This window comes from Lacerta agilis, chromosome 2 (genome assembly GCF_009819535.1).
Source record: "Lacerta agilis isolate rLacAgi1 chromosome 2, rLacAgi1.pri, whole genome shotgun sequence".
NCBI classification, from domain to species: Eukaryota; Metazoa; Chordata; class Lepidosauria; order Squamata; family Lacertidae; genus Lacerta; species Lacerta agilis.
The window spans coordinates 108,707,668-108,727,325 of record NC_046313.1 but is presented as its reverse complement, the minus strand read 5'-3'; the positions used below and the strand labels follow the sequence as shown (position 1 = coordinate 108,727,325).

At 48.3% G+C, this 19,658-nt stretch overlaps 2 protein-coding genes across 2 annotated transcripts in view; both read right to left on the bottom strand.

Annotated features, from left to right (window-relative positions):
• Positions 1–19,658, bottom strand: part of LOC117042631 (zinc finger protein 850-like) — a 279,120-nt gene that overhangs the window by 144,597 nt on the left and 114,865 nt on the right. The gene's annotated exons all lie outside the window — the stretch shown is intronic.
• On the bottom strand, positions 3,695–12,718 carry LOC117042841 (zinc finger protein RFP-like). The gene is made up of 6 exons (XM_033142499.1): positions 12,263–12,718; positions 10,649–10,744; positions 10,130–10,360; positions 5,449–5,602; positions 4,441–4,473; positions 3,695–4,208 (listed from the first exon to the last, which is right to left on the bottom strand). Exons 1-6 carry the CDS (start codon positions 12,677–12,679, stop codon positions 3,700–3,702), a joined length of 1,440 nt encoding a protein of 479 aa, XP_032998390.1. The 5' UTR covers positions 12,680–12,718; the 3' UTR covers positions 3,695–3,699.

Below are 19,658 nucleotides of genomic sequence, written 5' to 3'. Positions count from 1 at the left end.
TGAACACACACCCTCAGCCACTGAGGACATGGGATGCAGGCTGGGGGGTTTCTAATCTGCTCTCCAGCTCCAGCGTCATCCTGTCATTGAATCACAGAATCATAGAGTTGGAAGAGACCACAAGGGCCATCCAGTGCCAACCCCCTGCCAAGCAGGAAACACCATCAAAGCATTCCTGACAGATGGCTGTCAAGCCTCCGCTTAAAGACCTCCAAAGAAGGAGACTCCACCACACTCCTTGGCAGCAAATTCCACTGTCGGACAGCTCTTACTGTCAGGAAGTTCTTCCTAATGTTTAGGTGGAATCTTCTTTCTTGTAGTTTGAATCCATTGCCCTGTGTCCGCTTCTCTGGAGCAGCAGAAAACAGCCTTTCTCCCTCCTCTATATGACATCCTTTTATATATTTGAACATGGCTATCATATCACCCCTTAACCTTCTCTTCTCCAGGCTAAACATACCCAGCTCCCTAAGCCGTTCCTCATAAGGCATAGTTTCCAGGCCTTTGACCATTTTGGTTGCCCTCCTCTGGACATGTTCCAGCTTGTCAGTATCCTTCTTGAACTGTGGTGCCCAGAACTGGACACAGTATTCCAGGTGAGGTCTGACCAGAGCGGAATACAGTGGTACTATTACTTCCCTTGATCTAAACAAAATGAAAAATTCTTTCCAGTAGCACCTTAGAGACCAACTGAGTTTGTTCTTGATATGTGCTTTCGTGTGCATGCACACTTCTTCAGATTCTTCCCTTGATCTAGATGCTATACTCCTATTGATGCAGCTCACCCACTAGTCTCATCTCCAGCTCCTCCAATGGTCTGGAGTGGGGGATATCATTTTTTAAAATAACATTTTTTAAAATGCTTTCCCAGGAGGATATATTTGATTGGGGGTGGGGAGAAAGTGGGCACAAGGCTGTAGCATTTATTCCCTCTTTGCTCCACAGAGCTCACAAGAGATTAAAACAGGCATAGGCAAACTGGCCCTCCAGATGTTTTGAGACTACAATTCCCATCATCTCTAACCACTAGTCCTGTTAGCTGGGGATGATGGGAGTTTTAGTCCCAAAACTGCTGGAGGGCCGAGTTTGCCTATGCCTGGATTAAAATGTTGACCTGCCTTCACTTCCTCTTCCTATTTGAGCAGTGGGACTATGTCAGAAATGTTTCTGAGATGCCTCCTCTCCTTGGCCCTGTTCCTGGTTCTTCAGTTGTCTCACTGCCTTGGCAGATAAGGCTGAGTCTGACTTACCCAAAGGACTTGGAATACATGCTGAAGTTGCGGAGACAAACATCAGAAAACGGTTTAATAAATCTCCCCACCACCCCTCTCCAAGCAGCCCTTGCAAGTTCAATAAAAGCCTCCAGAATCCTCTCTTCAACCCAATTATCATTATCATTTATTCTGGCAAAAGCGGGTAGCATTTAAGTCCTGCTCAGAACAGACCCATTGAAGTCAATAGGCATGACTAACTTAGGCTCGTTCATTTCAATGGGCTTACTCTGAGTAGGACACACCTGAAATCAACCCAGAATGTATAGCATTGCTAGCCATCCTGGCCCAGAAGTGTCTCCCATGCATTTCAGCAGAATCCACCAAAATTCTCTCTTCTCCACCTGGCAGATTTTGCTCCACCAAACCTGCTCAATGGGAGAACTTGGTTCTCAAGAGGGCCTTTTCCTCACAACCCAGCTGAGTCTTCCTCAAAGAAATCCCCCCCCCCATTGGACATGCATAGAAGAGAGAACAAACCCACACATTGCAAATACAAGATCCCACTCGGCTCAGCTACCCCATCTTATTTTTTCATACCTGGGGTTTTCCTTGGCCTGAGAGAAAGAAGCCTGATAAAACATATTCAAATACACTGAGACAGAAGTCACCAGACCTGTATATATAGTGAGAGGTTGGGGAGAGGTATTTCTCAGAAGGGTGGTGGGAATGGGTGATTGGCTAATAAGAGTGGTAAACCTGTTGATGACTGTTAAGGACTGCAATTGGTCTTACAGGAAAAAGCTTCTGTGTATCTGAAGAAGTGTGCATGGACACGAAAGCTCATACCCACAACAAACTTAGGTGGTCTCAAAGGTGCCACTGAACAATTTTTGGAAGGATTCTTTTAAGGAATTTTTAAGGGGAATTTCTTTTTTTTTTAAAGACTTGATTCTTTTGGAGGAATTTTTTTCTGGAAGAGGTTTTTTTAATTATCTTTTTCAAGAATTTTTAAATTTTACCTTCAAAAATGTGTCAAGCCAGTGGCCAACACACCACAATGTGCTGCGTGAAGAGGAGAATCACCAAAACTTGTGAGCTAATCCTTTTCGTCTGTCTATAAAAACATCGGCACTCCTATGTCTACTCAGAAGCAAATCACATTAAGTTCAAAGGGACTTACTCCCAGGGAAGTGGTTCCAGGGCTGTAGCTTTAATTTCTTCTTCACTCCATAGAGCTCAAGAGAGATTAGAAAGACCTTCACTTTTTTTTGCAAACGGAGGCTGTGGGGAGGATCCAGCGCCACCCGTGGGGTGCTGGAGGAAGCGGCAGCGGCTGTTTCCTCCACCACTGCGTCAATCCCAAAAGCAAGCGGGGATGGCACCCCTTCAGAGCGGCTCATCCCCGCTTTTTTTAAAGGGAGCCAGGGAGAAGGGGTGAGCGTTCACCCCTTCTTCCCAGCTGTCTTTAAATCTTTAAACCTCCCCTGACACCAGCGAAAGTGGGGGGGGGGGACAGAAAGCCCTACAGCATTGCTACTGGGCTTCCCCTTTCTCTGCCCCACTTTCACTGGTGTCGTCATGGTGGGGGAGGCAGGGGAGGCCCGTAGCATGTTTCTCTCCCAGTACCTCTACCGCTGCTGCCTCCTTCACTCCCCCTCCCAGCCTTTTAGAGGAGGAAAACCAGAAAAAAATATTTTTTCCCTGGTTTTCCCCCTCTAAAAAAATAGGTGCGTCTTATGGTCCAAAAAATACGGTATGTCTATAAATAAAAATATCAATTATTGCCTCATAAGAAAAGGTTTTTAATAGAGGGTGAATTGAATGGGTGGAGGGGGGGGGGTTGGAGGAGAGGTGGAAAGAAAAGCTAGTTTGTCTATGGCTAGGGGGTGCAATCTGAACATTTCTGCCAGGGGCGCAAAATCACCTAGCTATAGCTCTGAGAGAGGTGAATGCTTTTAATATTTATGGGCAGAGCCTGAATCAGGTGAGGAAGGAAAGGGATTCTGGAGCTTCCAACTCTATGGCCAGTGGAGGCCTTGCTGAAGGAAAGGGGAAACAGAGAGCAGGATTGAAGCTGAGGGAAGTTTCAAGTGATGCCCATTCAAAATTCAAATTTTATTCAGAATAGTTGATGGTATTGCCTACAGGAAGCTGTGTCACTGTCTTTCAGGAGTTTGAAGAACTAAATCGGAACAAGAGTGAGTGTAGGATTGTTTTTTTATTTAAATGACTAGGTTGCTTCCTTTCACCTTTGTTCCTGCTGCACCAATTGAAGGAGCTGATTCCCGAGGGAGAGCATGAGAGACGAAAGGCAGGTTTCAGGACTGGAAGGAGAGTCAAGCAATCGGTGCTGTTTACAAAAGTGGCCTGAGAAAAGAATTACACCATGACGGACACTCAGGTCAGCCAATCACTGATCTGCCAATACGGCTTCCCCTTTAGTGCCTCCGGGAAAAGTCTCGAGAAGACTTGTCTGTCTCTACACTCAAGAGATTGTCAGGTGGCCTTTGGCGGACACGCAAAACAAGGGCTGGAGGGTCTCTCCTGAGAAGGAGGTTGCCCAATATGCGTGGAGAAAGGCTGCTGTATCTGCATCGTAGAAGGACACCCGTCCCCCTTCACAGTTCAAGGTCACTCGGATCCTCTTGGGCTCCTCACTTGGAACAAAGTCTTTATGGGGGGAGGAGAACCTGTACTTACTGCCCCACTTCCCCAAACCCCAGATCCCTTCCCTAGTAGCAAAACAGAACTTGCCCTTCCTCTTCACAGACTTTCTGGCAACCCCCACCGCCCACACCTCCTCACCTCCCACAGTGACCTCCCAGAAATGTCTGCCTGCTGTGAAACCCTCGCATCCCAACACATAGCTATGTGTGTCAAATCTCTCAGGGTTGTCTGGCAGGTCTTGACGCACTTTTCCCTCTCTCACACTCTTTCGATCCTTGGACAGGATGAGGAAGGGACTTGCTGTGTCTGGATCCAATGTTATGTTTTCTGTGGGGGCAGAGGAGGAAAGAGAAGAGAGACGACGTCAGCTGGGAGACTGACACTTCTTTAGGCACATGAGAGAAATATGGAAAGGGTTTCCATGCACTGCATTCAGGAATGGTGTGTTCCGTAAGTTCTTAATAATGATTCTTTAAACACCTGCAGTTCTTTCTAGTGTGCAAAGCACTTCACACATCTCTCTCCTGAAACTGTGCCTCCTTTAGACTCTGAAATTTACCTTCATGCAGCTGAAGTCCAGAGTCCAGAGTGTCTGGAGAAGAAAAGGGAAGAGAGATTTAGCATCACACCATCATCCAGATAAGAAATCTGGTAACAACAACATGAGCTCCTGAGATTGTAGATGTGGTAGCCAGAGTGGTGCCATCCCATCACCCCGAACCACCAGCCACGCCAGCTGGAGCTTATGACAGTTGCAGTTGAAAATGTCTGAAAGCCACAATGGCCATCCGTGCATAAGCCAGGGCAAGGGCAATGTCCATGTTCTAGGCCTGCTCAGGCCTAAGAGGAAGAGCAGGACCTCCAAAAGACTTCCCCGTCAATATCAACCTTGAGATGTAAGATCTGTTCCAGGATTGGAGGTCTCATTCCCAGTTCCCTCTGTTCCCAGATGGCTTTTTGACAGCCCCCGAGCCTCCTTCTGCCACCTTTACATCAATCTCAGGGCCAAAGGAACCGAGGAGACGCCTGAGAGGCTGTAGGTGAGGCTACTTGGGTGAGGAGTGTGAAAACATCTTATAAGGCCTGGCAGAGAGATGTGAAGCAGTCAAATACAACTTTCTACAGACAACTCACAACATACGCGAGGGTTTCTTTCCTGGGGATTGTGCATAAAGTTGTGTAATGTCAGAATGAACCCGGGAATTGTCCCTGACATCTGAGATCTCAGACAGCCCCGCGAGACCTTGCAGGAGCATCTCAAAGCCCAGTAAGCAAGGAGGAGGGCTTAAAAGCTAAATCCGTGTAGGAATTAAAAGCGCTTTTTCTCATGAGAGCCTCCAGAGCCCAGACAATGAGGGCTTCCTGCTTGTTTTCTGTTTATTCATCTGCAACCCACATAACGTTTTGATTGTGTAAGTAAAATCAGCATGTTGTGAGTCATCTGTTTATTAAAGTGTGGCCTCTAGAAATTAAAATAAAATAAAAACATAAACCTTTCCTGGCATTACTGATATTACGTATGACCTGGAGCATCCAGTATAAAATACTTTCAACCCATCTTTACTACCTCTGAATTGCTTCATGACACCCTCCAGGAAGGGATTTATATCGCAGAAGTCCCAGATCTTCCACTTCAGGGTTGGAGGAAAAGCCACAGGAGGGTCTTCTAAGTTCTCCTTAGTCTGAGAGCTGGGGAAGAAGAACAAAGTCAAGCCAACATCCTTCCAATGGAAGTAGCTTTCTGATGAGGCAATAAGTCTCATCCTGATGATAAAGGCATGATGGATATATCACGAAGAATGGAGAACAGAGATCTTCCTATGGCAAAAGGGAGCATCTAGATGACGTCTGGATCTAGAAAGCATCGAAGAAGTTGGAGAAAAACCGACACACATCTGCTTCCATAATACATGGAAAGAAATATATGAAGATTAGATTGAAGGTAAAGATGCTGATATATGCAAATTAATATTTAGTTGAAAAATTAACAATACAAGGTGCTTAGAAAGAGATTCAGAACTACATCAGCTTTAGTGAAGCATTTCAAATGATTAAAATTATTAATATTTTTAGCACAGTGGTTACATATAAAGTAGGGAGAAATATTAGAAATTAAAGCTGTATTTTCCAAAGACTTAAAAAAGTTGTTTGGGGGACAAGGCTCTATTGATGATGGCTGGGTCAAGGGCTGTGGTGCCTCTGAACTCCAGTTGCTGAAACCACAGGAGGGGAGTATCCTCTGGGATTGGAATCCTGCCTGTGGATTTCACACTGGCATCTGGTTGTCCACTGTGAAAACAGGATGCTAGACTAGATGGGCCACTGGTCGGATCCAGCAGGGCCCTTTTTTACATTCTTATGGCTGAGGAATAATAATAATAATAATAATTATAATAATAATAGTAAATGCTCATCAGGCCCAACTGTTTCCACTGCTTTTATAAGGGCCTGTGAAAATGCTGGGAGGCCTCTTTCAAAAGAAGGGGAGTCAGGCTGAGCCCTGACCAAAGGCCTGGCGGAACAACTCCATCTTGCAGGCCCTGTGGAAAGATGTCAAATCCTACAGGGCCCTGCTCTTCTGTGGCAGAGCGTTCTACCAGGCCGGGGCCAGCCTAATCTCCCTGAGGCCCAGGATCTCCGAGATGTTTTTATTTGCAGACCGTAAGGTCCTCCAGGAGCATTCCAGGAGAGGCGGTCTCGTAGGTACAAGGGTCCTAGGCAGTATAGGGCTTTAAAGGTTAAAACCAGCACCTTAAACCTGATCCTGTACTCCACTGGAAGCCAATGCAGCTGGTATAGCACTGGATTTATGTGATCCCATGGCAAAGACTCCGTAAGGAGTCTCGCTACAGCATTCTGCACCCGCTGGAGTTTCTGGGTCAGCTTCAAGGGCACCCACACATAAAGTGAGTTACTAGAATCAAGCCTGGAGGTGACCATCGTATGGATCACAGTGGCGAGATCAGGGCGAGAGAGGTAAAGGACCAACTGCTTAGCACGGCGGAGATGGAAAAATGCTGCCTTTGTTGTAGCTGCAACCTGCGCCTCCATAGAAAGGGAGGCATCGAGGATTACACCCAAACCCTTGACAGAAGGCGCTGGCACTAATTGCGCCCCTGCAAGAGATGAGAGTTGGGTCCCCAACCCCATATTGTCCCGACCCAGCCGAAGGACCTCTGTCTTCAAAGGATTTAGCTTCAACCGACTCCCACGCAACCATCCAGCCACAGCTTCCAAACATCAGTGCGCCTGGGGCCGAGTCAGGATGGCCGTCCATCAGCAGATAGAGTTGGGTGTCATCAGCGTACTGATGGCAACCCAGAGCCATCTTTCCCATAGGGGTTAGTGGTGCGTCGCACCAGGGCACTGGCCTCTCAAGAGGTGCCCCAGCGAGTGGGGGAGCTGCATGGCTTTACCGGTGGCCTCTCCTTTCCCTGCACGCCCACCAGCTGTGCCCTGCCAACTATATGGCTGGCGGGCGCAGCTTCCTTCCCAAGCCTCCGCAGGAGGAGAGTGATCCCCACAGAGGCTTAGGATGGAAGCTGCGCCCCACTAACCATATGGCTAATGGGCGCGCAATTTCCCACCCATGCCTCTGAGGGGATTGGTCTCCCACAGCGGCATGGGTGAGAGTTGTGTGTCCCCCACTATCCACGGTAATTTGTGTGGGATGTAAAAAGGACAGGAGCAGTCAAACACAACTTTTGCTAGAGTAGATATAAAGGTTGTCTCAGTCCTCCAGGCGGAACTTCCTGCCTTCCTGGACTGAGACAAAACTTCCTTGTATGTAACTTGAGATGGGTGCGGCCTCTCCTTGAAGAACCACAGGCCGGGCCTCCATTTTGTCTCTTCAGTCTTCTCTCTCTCATTGCCATCTTAACAGCAGCATTACTAAGACGCACCCTGGCTCTAGGCCAAGAGAAGAAAAGGGGGTCTTTCTCCCATAAGGAGATAGTCACCACATGTTTAGTAACTTTTAAGTCTGCCTCTGGGATCCTTTGTGTGAACAGATGATTTCTTGTGAGTAAACGTTTTATACTTTACTAAAGACTGTGTAGTGTCTTATTAAAAGAGGGATTAAAAGGGGAAGACACCAGGATAATATTTCTAATGACTCTAGCGAGTCTGTGCAAGCTATCCGCTGTGTGTGTGTGCTAAAAAGGGAATGTTAACTCTGCAGATATTATAGAACTTGTAAACACAAGTTGGGACAGGATATCTTAAACAATATATCCTCCCTCACATCCCTTAACATTCCCACAATTTGGGGGCGCTGGGCGGATATTTGCACCCCAGTGCCGCATCTGCTAAAGACGGCCCTGTGGCAACCCAAACTAAAATGCCAGACAAGCTTGGCGAGGGGGTGCATAAAGATGTTTAAAAGCATCGGGGAGAGAATTGCGCCCTGCGGCACTCCACACACCAAGGAGTGGTGCGATGACAGCTCCTCCCCTAACGCCACCCTCTGTCTCTGACCAGAAAGGAAAGAGTGCAGCCATTGTAAGACTGTGCCCTGAATCCCCATCTTGGCAAGGTGGTGGTGCAAAAGTTCGTGATCGACCGTGTCAAAGGCTGCTGACCCGCCTCGATCAGCAGCCCTGACCCGCCTCGATCCAGCTGCTTACAGAGATCATCTGTTAGGGCAACCAGAGGCGTCTCAGTCCCATGTCCAGAGCAAAAGCCAGACTGGAATGGATCCAAGGCCAATGTTTCATCCAGAAATCCACTAAGCTGTTCAGCAACCGCTCTATCAATCACCTTACCCAGGTACAAAAGGTTCGAAACTGTGTGGTAATTGCATAGATCTAAAGCAGGGGTCAGCAAACTTTTTCAGCAGAGGGCCAGTCCACTGTCCCTCAGACCTTGTGGGGGCCAGATAATATTTTGGAAAAAATATATATGAACGAATTCCTATGCCCCACAAATCACCCAGAGTTGCATTTTAAATAAAAGGACACATTCTACTTATGTAAAAACACACTGATTCCCGGACCGTCCGCAGGCCGGATTGAGAAGGCGATTGGGCCACATCCAGCCCCCGGGCCTTAGTTTGGGGACCCCTGATCTAAAGGATCTAATGATGTTTTCTTTAAGAGCAGACGCACCACTGCCTCCTTCAACTCCCCTGGGAATGTCCCTGTGCCAAGGGACAAATTGATGATGTCACCCAGGGGGACCTGTACCTCATCTGGACATGCTGTAATCAGCCAGGACGGGCACGGGTCAAGAGGGCAAGTGGTGAGCTTTCCAGTTCGGATGAGTCTGTCCACTTTGGCTGGGAGTATCCGATCAAAGTGGTCCAATACTGGACCCGAAGATAGTTGAGGGGCCTCCAGTTCCATTATTGTAACCAAATTGGCAGGGAGATCACAGCGGAGCAACAAGATTTTCTCTGCGAAAGAGCTCGCAAGTGCCTCACAGCTATGTGTCAAATTCATATTTAAATTTGGCTGTCCCTCTAGGGAGAGATGAGAGCTAGCAGATGCAGTGGAGGCTGAGAAGTAAGACTTCTTAGCAGCCTTCACTCCTGTCTCATAGGCTTTCATAAACATCCTATAGGAAGAACCTATAGAAGCCTGAAATATGTCAGTTATAGTAAAGATATTTACAAGCCCTTTTGAGATGTCACTCCCTTTCTGTATCTATTCCAGAGTAAATGAATCTATCAGGGAAAAGGCAGAAATATGTAATGGAGGGGAATGAGGAATGGCTTCCTTCCTATGATTGCAGATGAGACCAATTGCTACAAAACACTACGAAAACGTGTCCCTAGTTTTGTCTGTGATCTTGTGAAATGGACAACGGCGTCCTAAGCTATCTCTGGAAGGAGGAACGGGAGAGTGAGTTCCTCTCAAGAACTTTTCTAGCAACATAATAAGGCAGAGGTTTTCCATCACTTACCTCTGCAAGAAGCTTCTGATATCCTGGAAGGGAAGAAAGAAAGATGTCAGTGGAGCCATTTCTGCAGTCAGTTATAAATAATAAGCAGTTGAGTGCCAACTGCTGGGAATCACAGGTATGGAGAGCAATACTGCTTTTTATCTGGTTGGCCAATGCAAGAACACAATGCTGGAATGAATGGCCTGTGTTTTGATCTAGCAGGGCCCCTTTTGCCACCCCAGGACTGACGCCTTTCACCCTTCATGTACTGTTTTCTTTCCATCAGCATTTTTATGGGGGGAGCGATAAGAAATGTCTGTCGTTTGAAGCAGAACACTTCACCCTTTCGCATCAAGACGAGGCCTGACCTGCAGGAGTTCACTTGCTGGTTCCTGAAGCTTCTCCTCCATCTCCAGGATGAGGCTTTCAAGAGAGGAGAGTTCCCCGGAGAGTCTGGCCAGGTGCTCCTCCTTTTTTGCTGCAATCTCCTTCTCCACCTCTGCCATCTGGGCCAAAAGAAGTTTCTCTTGTTCTTCCAGAAACTGGTGCAGTCGCCTGAACACAGCCACCATCTTTTCCCTCTCTGCATCTATTTGTTTCTGCAGCAAAGAGGTTGAAAGAAGAGAACAGTGGGCCAATATCAGGCATCTAGTCTGCTGTTGCAGGATGAAGAGGCCAGTTATCAGAATTCCCTTGGAAGGCAACTTCTGACATATTCAGCAGAGAATGAACTTCGTAAAAACGTACAACCCCACTCCTTCCTTTAAATGGTCTTTCATGCTCTATGGGAGATCGGATTGTTCAAAAATAAACTTCTTCCTGTTCATTTTCCCAGATTTTGATTTAAGACTACAGCATTTTTCACCTAAAGTAACAATGATGCTTACCAGCAGGTCTTGGCTTTCCTTTTCTGCATCTGCTTTCAATTCCAGAATTTTATCTCTCTCCTTCCATACGTTGTCTAGGCAGCTGCTGATCTGATCCTGAAAAGAAAAGAAAATCAAAGTTGGGTTGCTTTCTTCTTTGTTGGGACTTTTAGTACTCATAATAACAGGAATGTTGAATCACATGCTTGCTCCCTGCCCCCAAGCCTGTGTTCTTTGCCTCTGTCCCCCAACTGCCTTCTTCATTCAGGGAGCCTGTAGGGCAATGGGTCAGTCAGAAGGCTGGTGGTTCGAGCCCCACCAGGGACGGCTGTGGGTAGAATCAGGCCCGTCTTAGAGGGATCTGCCGCCCTGGCGCAGCGATCCCTCGGCGCCCCCAGCCTGCCGCCTCTCCGCCCGCCTCCCTCCCGCGCTGGCCGCCCCTCGGGAGGGGGGGTGGGCGAGCGGGGGATGAGAGGCGTGGCGTTGGAGCGGGCGCCCGCGCTCCGCGGATGAGGGGCGGGCGGACGGGCGCTCGCGCACCGGCGGGAGGGCGGGCTGCAAGCCGGCGGGGGGGCGGGCTGCAAGCCGGTCGCCCTCGCCTCCCAGAGCCCCAGCTGGAGTGCTGGAAGGCCGCGCAAAGCCCCGCGCCGCTTCAGCGCTCCAGCTGGGGCTCCGGGAGGCGAGGGCGGGCGGCTTACAGCCCGCCCGCCCGCCGGCGCGCGAGTGCCTGCCTGCCCATGGGGGCGGGGGCGGGTTGGGGGGGGAGCCCGGTATGCCGGCGGGCTCACGGGGGCGCCCCTGGGGTGCCCTGCGCCCTGGCGCGCCGCGCCACCGGCCTCTATGCATGAGACGGCTCTGGGTAGAATTCCTGCATTGCAGGAGGTTGGACTAGATGGCCCTTGGGGTCCCTGCCACCTGCACTGTCCTACCCTTCAGTCCGTTCCTAAGGGAGCTGCTTCCAGAGGAAGAACTGCGGGTGATTTACTCCTGCTTGCAGGGGGACATTGGGGGCACTGTGATCCCCGGAAAGGAAAAAAAGAAATGCTTATTGAACAGTTTCAAAAGTTTATTCATTTCATTTATTTTATATAATTTTTATTAAATTTTCTGTTTTACAATTTAAAATACTCATTTTAACGTCTTTAAAATATCAATGACTTCCCATCTTCTCTTTCCATGGTTCATTCTGCATATCATAAATCCCTGCATATTTTACAAAAACTAAACCATTCAATATTCCATTATTGAATCCATCAAAACTTATTTACATTTGAATTTATCATAATGCTGCCAGCGTTTTCAAGTGTACACAGTTATTTCCCACAGATTCAATAAATGTTTTCCAATATTCTTTAAACGTATCTTCTTCTTGTTCTCTTATTCTACAGAGTATATGTTAGGTCTGCAAGATATGCATATTTCTGCCAGCTTAAGTTGCCATTCTTCTTAGTTGGGACCCCGCTCATTTTTGGGTTAGAAGTTTAATTTCATAAGGCTGCACAAAAGCTCTTGCTGGCGAGTGACTCTTTCACTGCCAGAGGGAAGAATGTATTAATACATTTTCGTGCAAGACCTCCTTCTCTGTAGCTATTTCACCCTCATCAAACCCAAAGGAAACCCAGAGAGATTTCCTACCTTGTACTCCTGGGAAGCCTCCTCCAGAAGAATCGCCTCGTGGCTTTTGTGCTCCTTAGATACATGACACGCGACACAGATGGGACTTTCGTCCTCCTTGCAGAAAAGCTTCAGGGGCTCCTGGTGCTTCTCGCAGATCTTCCCTTTTCCTTCGGCCTCCTTTTCATCTTGAAGATGGAGTTTTTCCAAAACATTTGCCAGCGGCCGATTGGGGATGAGGTTCCTGTGCTGAATAATTTCTCTGCACTGAGGACAGGAAGCCTCTCCCTCGGATTCCCCCCAGTACTGTATCAGGCAGGATCGGCAGAAGTTGTGCCCGCACTCCGGGATGATCACTGGATCCCTGAAACACTCCAGGCAGATGGGGCAAGTGGCTTCCTCGCAGAGATCCTGCACGGGACCCCTAGAAGCAGCCATGGCTGCTGCCTCGCCAGGAAGAGAGAGATGGTTTCGTTTTCTCGCCTTGGCGTCTGCAAATGGGCGTGTTTCCTTTCCAGGAAATTCAGACCCGATGGCTCTAGAATGATCACTGCTGCCTGAAGGGGGGGGGGCGGGTTTAGCTGGGACACAGAGTCTTTGGGGGCATGGGAATTTACAGTATATGTTAAAAAGGAAGGGCATAAATCCTGGCTGCCGATTTAAGGAGCCATTTTTCCAAGGAGATGGAAGCGAGTTTTTTTTTTTATGAGCTTCATGTCAGTCTCAGAATTATTTGAGATCCAGTGAATGAATCTGAATCTTGCAAGCTCCTCCCACCCAATTGCCAAACCAGCCACTGTGATGCAAATTCCCATATGGGACAATTGAACACCCATCCGCAGCCACTGAGAACATAAGATGGAGGCTGGGGGATTTCTAACTCCTCTTCAGCTCCAGAGTCTTCCCAGTCCTGTCCATATATATATGTTAGTTACCGGTAAGTGTTTTTATTTATTTACTTGATTTAGGAGGGCAGCTGCCCCCAGCCCCCCTCTGTCTACACCCATGGCAGACACCCTGGGGGGGGGGCAAGAAAGCAGGGGTTGCGGCAGTACCCAAACTGGTTTTAAATCCCCCTTCAGAGCTTCACTGTTGACACAGGAATACCTGAACGTGACACTGGGTTTTTCTTTTGAGAAATCATGGTCGTTCAGGTTGTGACATTTCAGCACGGAAAAGGCAAATGAAACCAAAATTTTAAGAAAATTATATATAATTATAGCAGTGCTTTATTACTGTAGTTATTACAATTATTTGCTTGATTTTTTTTAATTTTTATTCTAGTTACATGTCTTATACCAGGCATGTCCAACAGGTAGATCGTGATCTACCAGTAGATCACTGGACATCTGTGGTAGATCAGTGGCAGATCATTGGCTCCCCCCAAATAAGCTGAACAACTGTGGCTCCCCTTAAAAAAGCTCAACATTTTACCTCCTCCCTGAAGAAATCAACAACTTTGACCTGAAGCTCCAAAAAGGGGGTAGATCACTGCCAGTTTTTAACTCTGTGAGTAGATCGCAGTCTCTTGGGAGTTGGCCACCCCTGTCTTATACTAATATCATTTTTCTTGGGTTTGAAGAAAACTTGTTCAAAACTTTCATTTCAATCCAGTCCTGATTTTCCTTGAAGAATTTCCGATGGACGCTCATCAAACATCAAATACCCCACCATATGCTTAAAACTAGTATTCCCCCCCCCCCGCCGCCGCCACTTTTTTCTTCTTATGCCTTCCGCTTCTGCTAAGGTCCCCACTCCAGCACAACAGCAACAAAGGCAGCTTGGGTAGAGGAGACGCGCATGAGGAAAAGGCCAAGGGACAGGTAAGCCTGGCGCAGTTGCCCGGCTTGATCTCCTCCCACAAGACAAGAGAAAGGTGATGGGAGGACACCGAAGGGCGCGTGCGCACACACAGGGAGGAGATTGGGAGGGGGTCCCCTCTCACCTGCCGCGCCCCGCACGTTCTCCCCACAGGATGGCCGGTGGCGCCCCTCCACGCCACAGGCAGCCACCCCCTCAGCGCCGCTCTGCTCACATGGAGTGAGCAGCACACAGCCATCCGCCCACCGGCGCCTGCTCCGGCTGCTGCGCCTCCTCCAATCAAGGCCGAATTCCCGCCTTCCTCCCCTTCCTTCCTCTGACCTGCCAATCGGAGCACCAAGCCTGCCGGTTACATGGGACGGCAGTGAGAGATGGGACCTGGGTCGGAGGTGGAAGGAACTACTGTGCAGTGTCCACCGAGGCTGCGGGGAGCCTTGCCTGTGGCCGCTTGGAAGATGGGCAGGAGGCACCTCCAGCGCGCCAGTTTATTTTATTCATTATTTATTTCTTAACAGTTTATTTATTTCTTAACAGTTTTTTGCTTCTGGGGGGGCAGCTGTCCCCCCTGCCCCTCGCTGGGTACGCCCATGTAATCTGGGGAACCGGGTTCAGGTCTCCGCTCCTCCACATGCAGCTGCTGGGTGACCTTGGGCTAGTCACACTTCTTTGAAGTCTCTCAGCCCCACTCCCGTCACAGAGTGTTTGTTGTGGGGGAGGAAGGGAAAGGAGAATGTGAGCCGCTTTGAGACTCCTTACAAACGGATGAGACTCATTTACAAAGCTGGACCAAGAAGGTACAGTTGCATTGTGATTGACACAAGTGATGGCCAATCACAGTTCTGCAAATATGGCTTCTCCTTGAGTTCCTGTCAGCTCAGTCCTGAAGAGGAGACGGAATATGTCATAATGGCGATTAATATACGCTTGTCTGTCTGCACCCTCAGTCAAGTGAGGCTCAGGTTTGCTTTCTCGCTCACGTTAAAGAAGGGCATGAGGGTCTCTCCTGAGAAGGAGGCAGCTGGGAATGTGTAGAGGAGGACTGTTGTATCAGCATCGTAAAAGGACACCCGTCCCCCTTCACAGTTCAGGGTCACTCGGATCCTCTCAGGCTCCTCACTTGGAACAGGGGCCTCATGGGGGAAGCATAACTTGTACCCACCATCCCACTTCCCCAAACCCCAGATCCCTTCCATAGGACCAAAATAGAAAACTCCCTTCCTCTCCACAGACTTTCTGGCAACTCCCACTGCCCATCCCTCCTCTCTTCCCACAGTGACCTCCCAGAAATGTCTGCCTGATGTGAAACCCTCACATCCCAGCACATAGGTATGTATGTCGAATCTCTCGGGGTTGTCTAGCAGGTATTGATAGACTTCTCCCTCTCTCACACTTTTTCGATCCTCAGACAGGATGAGGAGGGGATTTGCTGTCTCTGGATCCAAAGTTACGTTTTCTGTGGGGGCAGAGGAGGAAAGAGAAGAGAAACGACGTCAACTGGGAAGCTGACTTTTTTTAGGCACACGACAGAAATAGCATCCCCTCTGAAACTGTGTCCAGTTCTGGGCACCACAGTTCAAGAAGGATACTGACAAGCTGGAACGTGTCCAGAAGAGGGCAACCAAAATGGTCAAAGGCCTGGAAACGATGCCTTATGAGGGACGGCCTAGGGAGCTGGGTATGTTTAGCCTGGAGAAGAGAAGGTTAAGGGGTGGTATGATAGCCATGTTCAAATATATAAAAGGATGTCACATAGAGGAGGGAGAAAGGTTGTTTTCTGCTGCTCCAGAGAAGCGGACAAGGAGCAATGGATTCAAACTACAAGAAAGAAGATTCCATCTAAACATTAGGAAGAACTTCCTGACAGTAAGAGCTGTTCGACCGTGGAATTTGCTGCCAAGGAGTGTGGTGGAGTCTCCTTCTTTGGAGGTCTTTAAGCAGAGGCTTGACAGCCATCTGTCAGGAATGCTTTGATGGCGTTTCCTGCTTGGCAGGGGGTTGGACTGGATGGCCCTTGTGGTCTCTTCCAACTCTATGATTCTATGATTCTATGAAATGGGTTTTCCACTCCCTAAATTCCACAAGCATTTTAGAGAAATACCGTAGAAATACAGAAGATATAACTTTTCTGACAGTTAGAACCCTCAGGGGCGGGCTTAGCCTGGGTATAAAACACCCCTCCCAGTGGTCAGGAAGGCAGTTGGAGTTGGAGTGGGAGTTAGTTGGTTGAAGTTGGAGAGTTAGTTGAGGAGTGTGAGTCCGGAGATAGAGCTGGGAGCTTAAGAGTCTGAGGTGGAAGTTAGCAGAGAGGATAAAGAGATTGTGAAACGTGTTGTTATTGCTATTTAGTTATCTGTTAGAGGTAATAGGCCGGTAACATTTAGAGGTATTAGGCCGGTATAGGACAACTGTTATAAGCTTATTGAACAACCTTTTATTTATCAGCAACCACAAGCTTTTGTACTCAATAAACAACTTTTTAGTTCACAATATCCTCGTCTGTGGTGAATGAAATAAGCAGGATCCAGCTAGAAGTCTGGAGGGCTGCAGCTGGGGTCCGTGTGTCGTTGGTGCAGCACCCATAGACCGTAAAACGTCCGGGGGTGGGCTGTACAGGGCGAAGGGCTCGCGACATTAAAGTATATCTTCTGAGGATTAGCTACCCCTCTGAAACGGGCGGTGTGACCTGATTTTCTGCACTGCCTGCACTCTGCGTTGCGGAAACGGCAGGTCCTCCTCTCGTGACTCTCCCCACAGCTTGCACAGTTCCCTCCTTCTGGTCGAGGCAGCTGCGGTGTGTGCACTGCTTGAGTGTGCCGCTGTACTCTGTGCACCTCCTCCCTGTCGGATCCTGAGTCGTCAATGAGGTCCTCGTGGTGGACCCTTGGTTGGGACGGCACGCTCAGCCGTGCCTCTTGCATCGACCTCTCGGCGGCTTCTGTTGCCAGGGCCTCCTCCAGAGTGACCTGGAACGTTAGGTCCTTCTTGGCATAGAGGCGTCGTTGCAGCTTCTCGTCCCTCAGGCCACTGATGAGGTTGTCACGCAGCATGTTCTCCAACTATGAGAAGTTGCAGAACCGAGCGGCTTGGCGGAGGGAGGTCACAAACCCAGTTATGGTTTCCCAGGGGCTTGCCACTTTGCGTAGAAGGCATTTCAATGAGCCACCACTGAGGGCTGCGGCGAGAAGTGCCCCTTCAGCCGTTCCACTATTGTTTTGTAAGGAACGGTAGCGACATCATCAGGCGCAAGGAGAGCCCGGGCGATTTTGAACGTCTCCTCTCCGCAGACGCTGAAGAATATCGCCCTCTTCTTGGCATCATTGGTGACTCCTTTAGCTTCTAGAAGGAAGGTGAAACGGGTGGCGTACCCTTCCCAGTCTCCTGATGCTAGGTTGAACGGCGAGAAGCTGCTGTCTGTTGCCATCTTGAGTTCCTTGGGACCCGGAGCTGAAGCCTGGATACACGGTGCGAGGCGGCAGGTGGCGGTGCTGTGTGTGGCGGTCAGCTCAGCGGGATCCCATCCTTGTCGCCAGTGAAATATACTCAGAGTCAAGTGTGAATTTCATGCTCTTTATTCAGCTCATAGTAGTGAGGAATGCAGTTACCCCAAAACGTTTGCTTTATATACACTATTTACACAATGGGCCCCACGTGATTGGCTAATTCCGGGATACTCCTGTATGCCAATCGGGTTGCGGATTCACTTCCACCTGGAGCTGGATTGGGTGGCTCCTGCGGACCAGACTGCTGCATTCTGGATCCTATTGTTCTGGGACCAGTCAGACTGCTGCAATCTCAATCCTATTGTTCTAAGACCAATCAGACTGCTGCATTCTGAATCCTATTGTTCTAGGACCAATCAGACTGCTGCATTCTGAATCCTATTGTTCTAAGACCAATCAGACTGCTGTATTCTGAATCCTATTGTTCTAGGACCAATCAGACTGCTGCATTCTGAATCCTATTGTTCTAAGACCAATCAGACTGCTGCATTTTGGATCCTATTCAACTCAGTACATAACACCCTCCCATATTTCAGACATTATCATGGTCTGGGCCTGCTCAAGTCATTCTTTCAGACTGGGTTACTGCTAGTGCTATCATACATCAGAATAAAAAGGGAATAGAAGCTGAACAACTTTGGGGGTTGTCTTTAAAAAGTTCAACAATTTTGGTGGTTTCCTTAAAAAAGAAGAAGAAGCTCAACAACTTTTGTGGCGTCCTCGTTTTTTTACGGGATCCCACTGTGGAAGATCACTAAAATCCAGAGGAAATTGAACCACAGTTCAAGAAGGATACTGACAAGCTGGAACGTGTCCAGAAGAGGGCAACCAAAATGGTCAAAGGCCTGGAAACGATGCCTTATGAGGAACGGCTTAGGGAGCTGGGTATGTTTAGCCTGGAGAAGAGAAGGTTAAGGGGTGATATGATAGCCATGTTCAAATATATCAAAGGATGTCATATAGAGGAGGGGGAAAGGTTGTTTTCTGCTGCTCCAGAGAAGCGGACACGGAGCAATGGATTCAAACTACAAGAAAGAAGATTCCACCTAAACATTAGGAAGAACTTCCTGACAGTGAGAGCTGTTCGACAGTGGAATTTGCTGCCAAGGAGTGTGGCGGAGTCTCCTTCTTTGGAGGTCTTTAAGCGGAGGCTTGACAGCCATCAGTCAGGAATGCTTTGATGGTGTTTCCTGCTTGGCAGGGGGTTGGACTGGATGGCCCTTGTGGTCTCTTCCAACTCTATGATTCTATGATATGGGTTTTCCACTCCCTAAATTCCACAAGCATTTTAGAGAAATAGCACCCCCAAAATGTCATCTTTGATATTACAGCTAACTGAGCCTGAAATATAACCCCAGGGCACTTCTGAAGAATGCCCCAAATAATTTAGAGTTAGTGAGGCGTCTTATCAGCACATTCTCCTGTTTCTTTCCTGGTACTAAATCAAATGTTTCTTCCTGGTACTAAATCAAAGGTTGCAGGATGTCCCTGCAAACTGTGAGTTTGCTTTGTACATTCTTTTTTTATTATTTTTTAATAATTGTTTAAACTTTCACTTTGGCTGTGGACTTTGACACACACCTGAGGTGCAACACAAAGCAGAAATCCCCAGTCACCTGGTTTCCAGGAAAGGAAACACCCAGTTTGTGAAATAAGTTTTTAACAAAAGACAGCAGAGAAAAGTAATGCTTGTGCCGGAGGCAGCCATGGCTGCTGGGGGTCTTGCTGAGGATCTCTCCAGACGTCAGAGGGGAACATGGAGCCTCTGTGAAAAACATCAGGAACCCCGGAAACTCTTCTGTAAAAACCACAAAACTGCCATCTGTGTGATTTGTGACAAAGCCAAGGAACACAAAAAACACAAGATTGTTCCTCTGGATGAAGTGCCTGAAATGTATAAGGTAGGAAATTACGTTTTCTATGGAGGTTGGAAATACTAGCTATGGGGAAGTGAGTCCTGCAACAAAATATTGTCATGTGTCTCTATAAAAGGAATGCTTCAGTGAGCGTTGTGGTAAGGGTCATGTGAAGGGTTCATAAAGTGGAGTGACAAACCCTTCAAGTGTCCCTATTTTCCGGGAACAGTCCTGGATTTA

Bases quoted from the DNA above. Each gene is read 5' to 3' on its own strand.
- LOC117042841 (XM_033142499.1), bottom strand. From the start codon at position 12,679: ATGGCTGCTTCTAGGGGTCCCGTGCAGGATCTCTGCGAGGAAGCCACT. The intron at 5,603-10,129 runs GTCAGGCCTCGT...TTCCATTGGAAG, and splicing joins CAGCAAGTGAACTCCTGCAG to GATGTTGGCTTGACTTTGTT. The intron at 4,209-4,440 runs GTAAATTTCAGA...CTGCCCCCACAG, and splicing joins TGGACTTCAGCTGCATGAAG to AAAACATAACATTGGATCCA.